At 48.3% G+C, this 8,861-nt stretch overlaps 2 protein-coding genes across 8 annotated transcripts in view; one reads left to right on the top strand and one right to left on the bottom strand.

The window, feature by feature from the left end:
* Positions 1 to 369: 369 nt before the first annotated feature.
* Positions 370 to 6,931, bottom strand: LOC138815386 (probable ATP-dependent RNA helicase DDX28). 4 transcript variants are annotated; one of them, XR_011368308.1, is made up of 2 exons: positions 5,042 to 6,931; positions 370 to 388 (listed from the first exon to the last, which is right to left on the bottom strand). XR_011368308.1 is itself a non-coding variant. In XM_070004747.1 (1 exon), exon 1 carries the CDS (start codon positions 6,913 to 6,915, stop codon positions 5,293 to 5,295), a length of 1,623 nt encoding a protein of 540 aa, XP_069860848.1. In that variant the 5' UTR covers positions 6,916 to 6,931; the 3' UTR covers positions 4,956 to 5,292. The 4 variants fall into 4 exon arrangements, 1 of the variants encoding a protein (XP_069860848.1); XR_011368307.1 differs by having other exon boundaries at positions 373 to 391; XR_011368306.1 differs by lacking the exon at positions 370 to 388 and adding an exon at positions 4,894 to 4,924.
* A 51-nt stretch (positions 6,932 to 6,982) lies between these two features.
* The window catches only part of LOC138815385 (tRNA-dihydrouridine(20) synthase [NAD(P)+]-like), a 43,978-nt gene continuing 42,099 nt past the window's right edge, over positions 6,983 to 8,861 (top strand). For 2 of the 4 annotated variants that reach the window (XM_070004745.1, XM_070004742.1), the window contains exon 1: positions 6,983 to 7,070. The gene's annotated coding sequence lies outside the window, so the exon portion shown is untranslated. Of the gene's footprint in view, positions 7,071 to 7,113; positions 7,422 to 8,861 lie in introns of those variants that run through there. The other 2 variants (XM_070004744.1, XM_070004743.1) reach the window with 2 other exon arrangements.

The raw sequence follows: 8,861 nt of genomic DNA, 5'->3' as shown, positions 1-8,861 counted from the left end.
TGGGGAGGGCTCAGGCAGAATGGCTCAGGTTCTATCTCTAGGGGCAGGCAGTGGCAGTCACTGTTAAATGCTTGTCCTTTCAATAGACTAGCTCGTTTAGCAAGCTTCTGTGGGGTCAGCCTTCTGCCCCCATGGTTCAAAGGATGAATTTTGGGGCTAGGGCAACTTAGATCTTCATCCAACTCTGGAGCTCGATGTTTCTTGGGAGTCTGCCTGGGTACTGGATTCTCTGTTTTGGTCTTTGTTGGGGTGGCCAGGGGAGCATCCCCATAGAGCCGGTAACCACCCACCAGGCAGTATGTCTCCCCATGCCAGCCCATCTGGGTTTCTCCATACCCTTGGTAGAGGACATGGTAGTAAACAGGCGTAGGAGGCGGCACGGGAGGCACTGCTGGAAAGAAAACCAGAATGGATCAGTCACTTGTGCTTATACACTGTGCTTCTGGGACCTTCCTCTCACATCCCTTCCTGTTTCTGGCTAAAGCCCCTCTTATCTGCTTATCCCAACCAGTCTTGGGGCTCCCTAAAAAGGGATGCTTGCTATAAAATCACTTGGCTTGGGGCTGGGAAGGTGGCTCAGTGGTAGAGCGCTTGCCTTGCAGGCATGAGGCCCTGAGTTCAATTCCTCAGCACCACATAAGCAAAAAGAAAAAAGCCAGAAGTGGTGCTATGGCTCAAGTGGTAGAGCGCTAGCCTTGAGCTGAAGAGCTGAGGGACAGCGCCCAAGCCCAGAGTTCAGTCCCCACAACCGGACACCCCCCCCCCAAAAAAAAATCACTTGGCTTCTGTGGAGCCAATGGCAACAATGGGAGACCAGGATATGTTTCCTTATTCCCAGGGACAACCATGAACCTCAAAATAATTGTAGATGGCACCCCTTAGTTTCTCTCTTACACAAATGAGAAAATTTTCTAAAGGCCTGACATTTTAGAGCTATAATAATAATGGTTTCCAAATTTTAGAAAAATGTGATCTAGGGCTGGGAATGTAGCTTAATGATAAGACTGCTTGCTTAGCATGCATGGAGCCCTGGGTTTGATTCCTTGGTACCACATAAACAGAAAAAGTTAGAAATGGCACTGTGGCTCAAGTGGTAGAGTGCTATCCTTGAGCAAAAGAAGCTTAGGGACAGTGACCAGGCAGAAAGAAAGAAAGAAAGAAAGAAAGAAAGAAAGAAAGAAAGGAAGGAAGGAAGGAAGGAAGGAAGGAAGGAAGGAAGGAAGGGAAAGAAAGGAAGAAAGGAAGAAAGGAAGAAAGAAAGAAAGAAAGAAAGAAAGAAAGGAAGGAAGGAAAAGAAAGAAAAAAAGAAAGAAAGAAGCAAGAAAGTGACCTAATTTAAATTGTTATGAACCCTTCCCACCATGGGACCCAAAGACTACTGGTTCCTCCAATACTCAGCAGCTCAGACTGGGATGCATATGAAGGAGCTTAATCTGTATGTCTTCAAGGCAATACAGTAAAGAATCACCTAGGTCTTAAGTGGAGGTTAATTAGAGGTCAACAACTCTTCCTTAAAGGATTACACTTAAAGCTTGACAAGAAAAGTACACTTGGCCAGCCCACGCCTGCAATTCTAGCTACTCAGGAGGCTGAGATCTGAGGTTCATAGTTCAAAGCCAGCCCAGGAAGGAAAGTCTGTGAGACTCTTATTTCCAATTAACCACCAGAAAACTGGAAATGGTGCTGTGGCTCAGTGGTAAAGTACTAGCCTTGAGCAAGAGTTTAGGTACAGCATCCAGGCCACAAATTCAGGTCCCATGATCAACAACAACAAAAAAGGTCTGAAGGAAACATCTTGTAGCCCAGAGAGGTTAAATTGATAGAGATCAACACTTCTCTGAACTCTTGTCCAGAGATGATGTCACTTGCTCTTAGTGAACAGGAACACTGTGGGTTCCTGAGTGGGGAACAGGACATTCATCATACTCATAGCTGAGGAATTTCTTAGGTGTGGTTACCAAGCTCTGAAGGGACATATAGTAGCCCAAAAAGGTTGTATACCAAGTCTCATACAGATGAGTGTCTTTGACCTACCTGCTGCACTGCTCTCCCAGGGAACAGAAGACATGTTGGAGTGAATATAGAAGATTCGGTCAGACATTCTCTTTTATACTACTAACGAGATTATGTGTCTTGTAGATAAAGGATAGGGAAGTTCCCTCAGGGGGGATCACCTTTGTGTAGTTCTCTTGCCATGGAAACTGAGGCCTGTGATGTCATTACTACCCAGTGAGATCACATAAGGATCTTCTGACTTGAGGTCTAACCCTCTATGTTATGGAGAAGCACAAGGAAAAGGCTGAGACCCCTGCATGGGCTTTCTGGTTTGGCCTCTTCACTCATAAACTACTTAAGAGCCACTCCCTGAGGAGCACATTTGTGGGTGGGCACAGTTCCAGTGAACACTGGGAGGGATGGAGAAACTGAAATTTTGTGATCAGTCAGTCAAGCCTAGCCTGAGGGCTGGGAAGGTGGCTCAGTGGTAGAGCGCTTGCCTTGCATGCATGAGGTCCTGGGTTCGATTCCTCAGCACCACAAAAGAAAAAAGAAAAAAAGCTGGAAGTGGCGCTGTGGCTCAAGTGGTAGAGCGCTAGGGAGCTGAAGAGCTGAGAGACAGCGCCCAGGCCCAGAGTTCAGGTCCCACGACTGGACCCCCCCCCCCCCCCCGCCCAAAAAAAAGACTAGCCTGAGACACACAAAATGCACTATAAGCATTTGATAGTGGGAAAGGCAAAAATTCAAGTGGATTAGGGGACCAGGGAGGGCTCAAGAGTGGCCTGAAGGCAGCCGGGTGCTGGTGGCTCACGCCTATAATCCTAGCTACTCAGGAGGCTGAGATCTGAGGATCACGGCTCAAAGCCAGCCCATAATCCTAGCTACTCAGGAGGTTGAGATCTGAGGATCGTGGCTCAAAGCCCGGGCAGGAGAGACCGTGAGACTCCTATCTCCAATAAACCACCAGAAAACCGGAAGTGGCGCTATAGCTCAAGTGGTAGAGAGCTCGCCTTGAGCTTTAGAGCTGAGGGACAGCGCCCAGGCCCAGAGTTCAAGCCCCACGACCGCCAAAAAAAAAAAAAAAAGAGTGGCCTGAAGGTGAGAGCTGGACAGGTGAAAAAAGAACACATTCCAGTTGGGAAGAATCAAAGTAGAGACAGGCTCTTTTTGACTTTGTTGTGCTGAGTGTAAATTCATGGACCCTGCATCTTTATTTTTTTTGCTGGTCGTGGGGCCTGAACTCTGGGCCTGAGCGCTGTCCCTAAGCTCTTCAGCTCAAGGCTAGCACTCTACCACTTGAGCCACAGCGCCACCTCTGCCATTTTCTACTTATGTGGTGCTGAAGAATCAAACCCAGGGCCTCATGCATGCAAGACAAGCGCTCTACAACTGAGCAACCTTCCCAGTCCCCCACCCCCATCTTTATTTAAGTGACGTTCTAAGCAGTGAAAAGGAGGTAGATGCCAGTGATTTGTGCCTGTAATCCTAGCTACTACTCAGAAGACTGAGATCTGAGGATCCCATAGTTTGAAGTCAGCCTGGACAGAAAGTTTGTGAGAGACTATCTCCAATTGGCCACCAAAAAGCCAGAAGCTGAGGTGTAGTTCAAATAGTAGAGCACCAGTCTTGAGCAAAAAAGCTAATGGAGGGCTGGGAATGTGGCTTATGGGTAGAGTGCTTGCCTAGCATGCATGAAGCCCTGGGTTTGATTCCACAGTACACATAAACAGAAAAAGCTGTAAGTGGCACTTGGCTCAACTGGTAGAGTGTTATCCTTGAGGAAAAGAAGCTCAAGGACAGTGCCCTAGGCCTTGAATTCAAGCCCCAGGACTGGCAAAAAGAAAAAGCTAATAGACAGTGCTCAGGACGTGAGTTCAAGCTCCAGTACCAGTACACACACACACACATACACACACACACACAGTGAATGGTTCAAGCTCCAGTACCAACACACATACACACACAGACACACAGACACACAGACACACAGACACACAGACAGACACACACACACACACACACACACACACACACACACACACACACACACACACACACACACACAGTGAATGGGGTTATCCAGCGTGACAAGTATTCTACTCAACAGTAGGGCTTCCTATTAGGACTCTAAATTTATACATGATAGAAATGTGAGGAAAAGTTCATCACAATCCCACAATCCTAGGTGTTGGACATTAGGAAGATGGTGCTCCAAGGCAAAATGTAGGTCACTAATGATTTTAAAAGTGGGAATGACAATCTGCACACCAGAGTTCATGCCTATAATCCTAGCTACTCAGGAGGCTGACAGCAAATGGTGGTTCAAAGACAGCACAGGCAGAAAAGCCCAGAATGCAATGCCCCAGTCATGTCTGTTTCTAACAGTTTATGCTAGACTTTTGCCATCACAAGCTGCACTAAACTCTACACTAGTTAAAAAAAAAGAAGAACCAGAAAAACCAAAAACCTTTGTGTGTTCCAATCATGAGGCTTGAACTCAGGGCCTGGGCACAGTCCTTGAGCTTCTTTTTTTTTTTTTCCCTTTTCTGTCCTGTTTCCAAGCTAAGTGTATTTTTTTTTTTTTTGTCCTTGAGCTTCTTTTGCTCAAGGCCAGGGCTCTGCCACTTGAGCCACAGCTCCACTTCTGGCTCTTTTGGTGTTTAATTGAAGTCTCACAGACTTTCTGCTTGCCTGCACTGGCTTTGAACAAGTAGCTAGGATATCAGTATGAGCTACTGGCCCCCAACCCCAGCCTTTTTTACCTAGAACAGAGAGGAGTGTTTCTCTTGCTGGCCCAGAGGAAAGCCTGACTGGTACAAACACCATCCTTTGACTGGTGCAATTACTTCCATCTCACTCCTTAAGCAGGCTGTTTACTAACTTCTGTGCCATCCTCTGGTGTTGCAATATTATGTGCAATGAAAATCTTCTGTTGAAAAAAAATCCCATACAAACTATCATTTGTTAGAAATCATAAAGTCAAAATCCACTTTATTTTTTATGTGTCATATGAAAGACCACACTCCAGTGCTAGCCAGCAGCTTACCTTTCAAAGCCACAAGCAGGAAGTGGCGCTGTGGCTCAAGTGGTAGAGTACTTTCCTTGAGCTGAAGAGCTGAAGGACAGCACCCAGACTCAGAGTTCAAGGCCCATGACTGACAAAGAAAGAAAAAGTCAAAGCCACAGCAGCAAAGCAGTCCTTCAGGGAGACAAGAACGTATGTCCAATGCCTCCTTCTGACAAATGTGCTCACCCACCCAAGGATACAAAGAAATAACACATTTATGTCAGCCAAAATCAGTCTTGCTGAGGCAAAGGATCTCTCACTGATGATTCTAGTCCTGGAAGGCTTCTCCTTCGACGAGCTGCCAGTTCAATCTTCTGAACCAACCTCACATCCCAGGGATGGGTCACAAAGCTGAAAACGGTGCCTGGCACCTCGCTCCCCACTCGGCCTACCCTCCCTGCTCTGTGGATGTAATCCTGAAGGGTGAGGGGGAAATCATAATTGATGACCAGCTCCACATGGATGCTGTCCAAGCCTCGAGAAGCTATGTCTGTGCAGAGAAGTATGTTTTGAGAGCCTTTTTGAAAGCACTGGAAGATCCCTGTTCTCATTTTGGCTGGCATTTGCCCCTGCAGCCTTAGGTGTCGGATTTTGTGATCATCCAGAATATATCCCAGCCAGTTCACAGTGCTAGAGCTGTTGCAGAACACCAGAACAGTCCCTGATGGTTGAGTCTTAGCTGTTTTGTCATACTTCTTGAGGATCTGTACCAACTCTGTCACCTTCTCTGCTCCTTTCAGTTTCATAAACGTCTGCTTGACATGAGGCATGATGCAGTGAAGCTTAGCGCTGGTGATGGTGGTAAGAGAGTCTGGGTTGGCGAATTTACTCAGCAACTGGCCTACACCTTCGGGAAATGTGGCTCCCACCAGCACTAGCTGAGCTTTGGGATTAAAGGGGTCTTCTAAGTCAGCTGGGCTTTCTGCTACATGGCTCTTCTCCAGGATGTAGTCCACCAGTTCCAGGAAGCTTTCATCCAGCAGTGTGTCTGCCTCGTCCAACACCATGAGGGAGAGCTGTTTTAGGCTGATCAGTTGACTTTTCAAAGCCTTCCACAGAGCCCCTGGAGTGGCCACTAGCACATCTGCTGAAGGTTCTCTAGACAGTTGCAGCTTGATCCTACGCATGCCATGGCCTCCCTCTAGGTCCTGCACTTGCAGGCCCAAGTATTTGCCCAATGGCTGCGCTACCGCCTGCACTTGTTCGGCTAATTCTCGGGAAGGCACAAGGACTAGACTGCGGGGAGTGGCGATATGGCTGGAGTCCAGGACAAGCCCCTTCATGAGCCGATGAAACAACGGCAGTAGGTAGCTGAGAGTCTTTCCACTGCCCGTTTCCGCGGCGCAAAGAACGTGGCGGCCGCGGACCAACGGAGGGATGGTGCTTGCCTGCACGGTGGTGGGTCGAATGACTTCCGGCGCAGCCTCCCTAAGGGCACTCAGCACGCGGGGCTCCAAACCGAGCTCGGCGAAACTTCTCCCGGACGAAAGGTTGCGCAGGGCAGGTGCCTCCTGCTGTGCTCGCTCAATGGAAAAGTAGTCCCCGCGGGCCCGCCGATGCCTCCAGCCACGCGAGGCGAGCGGCGCGGACTCCCACTGGCTCAGCGTGAGGCGCGCCGGCTGGTTAAACTCCCGGCGCCGCGCCGAGACTAACAGTGGTCCAGGCCGCACTAGCACCGGCTGCGGGAGACTCCGACGCCGGCTCTGCCGCTGTTCCTGCCGCCGTTGCCAAGTTCTCGGGATGCGCACCACTGGCAAGGGCTCGTCGGCAGCATGGACCGCTAGGTCTCGTCGGGGCGCAAGAAACAACCGAACTAGGAATGACCATAGCCACGGCCGACGTGTTAGCGCCATCGCGCTCCAGCCCCTCGTTTTGGGAAGGGCGCGGGTCACTGACGTCACACGTGCGCCTCCGCCTCGGCTACGGTGGCTGGCGCGGTTCAGTGAGGAGTGTGGCACTGGGAACCGCGAGGAAGGAGGGGAGGACCTTAGAGTTCCGTGGCTTCGAGGTCTGTAGATCTCAACCAGGGGCGGCATTATCCAGATCCGGGCAAACTTTGGGGAAAGACGAGCAGTGGAGGCGAGGGCGGGGGCTGAAAAGTCGAAGGCGACAGCGGGGCCCTGGCCAAATGGACCAGGTGTGCGGGTGGCTCCCAGCAATTTGTCGTCCTCGCTGCTCCGATCGTTTGTTCGGCGTTGGTCCCTCCTGGTAAACTCTGGGTGCTGTAATACTTCCTCACACCTGGACTCCGAACAAGCAGTGGTAATACCTGTTTTAGTGAGAGTCTGCATGAATGGTAGGTAAGCCTGGAAGCTGAGACCAGAGTCTGGGGTCGTAGACACACCGCCCGGAGTGCAAAGTGAGGATGGCTTTCATCTTAGTTCTTTTCTAAAGTGGGAGGTAAATTCTTAAGGCTGTTAAGTGGAGACATCGTTTCTTCATGCTTTCTCCCTTTCAACCAAGTTTTAATTTACATTTCCTTGTCACTCCTAGCTTCTCATCCTGAATCTATTACTTGTGTTTCTCCACTTATCTGCTTATATTAGTTGTACACAGGGATTTCACTGTGATGTTTCCATATGTATCCTGATAAAACCCTCCCCTCTTCATCTCCCTCCCACCAATCCATCCATCATTCTTTTTTTTGGGGGGGGGGTCCGGTCATGGGGCCTGAACTCTGGGCCTGAGCGCTGTCCCTCAGCTCTTCAGCTCAAGGCTAGTGCTCTACCACTTGAGCCATAGTGCCACTTCCGGCTTTTTTCTTTTTGCTTATGTGGTGCTGAGGAATCGAACCCAGGGCCTTGAGCATGCAAGGCAAGCGCTCTACCACTGAGCCACCTTCCCAGCCCCCCATCCATCATTCTTGCAGCCTGCTCACCTCCACTGGCTTATTGTGGGATTCCAAACTAGTAATAGTAAATAGTATTAGTAATACTATTACCAATAGTGTTCTGCTACATCTATGAAGTGATTAGCCATGAGGCTTACCTCACATATATTTGATTTGAATTCTGAGGTTCGGGCAGAGGGGGAGAGGTGTGAATGAACAAATGACACTGTTCATACTTCCTAAACAGATCTGGGAGAGAAAAAAAAGGGGTGTTTAGTGTAGTCTGAAGTGCCTGGTGTGACAGATGAAGTAAATGGAGTTTCTTAACACTTGAAGAAAATATTTTAGTTTAATTGAATGCAGTTAGCCCTTCTGTCCACAGGTTGGGCATTTGTGAATTCAAATTGACCATGAACTGAAAACATTCACAAAAAGAATCGTATCTATACTGAACTTAAAGATTTTTTTTCTTGCCCATAATTCCTGAACAATACAATATAACAACTATTTACATTGTATTATGTATTGTAAGCTAGAGATGCTTTAAAATATATGGGAGAGCACTAGGGAAATAACTTAGAGCACTTGCAGAATTGGAGCTCACAGATGACTGGAAGGCAGATTCTGAACTTTATATAAAGAACTACAGTAAGAACTAGAATTGTTCATATCTGCTTTGAATAAACTGAGTTTTCTATCATTGATAAGTTCAGAACATAGCCAGGTGTTGGTGGCTCATGCATGTAATCCTAGCTAGTCACTAGGTTAAGATCTGAGAATCAAGGTTTAAAGCCAGTGGCAAAAGAGTTCTACACGATTCTGTCTCCAATTGAGTAGTGAAAATGCTGGACTGGAGATGTGGCTTAAGTGGTAGAGTGAAAAAGCGGAGGGAAGCACAAGGCTACTAGTGCTACTAGCCCCTGTACACTCAAGCATACACATACACACACCCCTATACACAATACATAA

The sequence above is a fragment of the Dipodomys merriami genome, unplaced genomic scaffold (assembly GCF_024711535.1).
Source record: "Dipodomys merriami isolate MVZ:Mamm:240054 unplaced genomic scaffold, mDipMer1.0.p SCAF_64, whole genome shotgun sequence".
Taxonomy (NCBI): domain Eukaryota; kingdom Metazoa; phylum Chordata; class Mammalia; order Rodentia; family Heteromyidae; genus Dipodomys; species Dipodomys merriami.
This window is presented reverse-complemented; position numbering and strand designations above follow the sequence as displayed.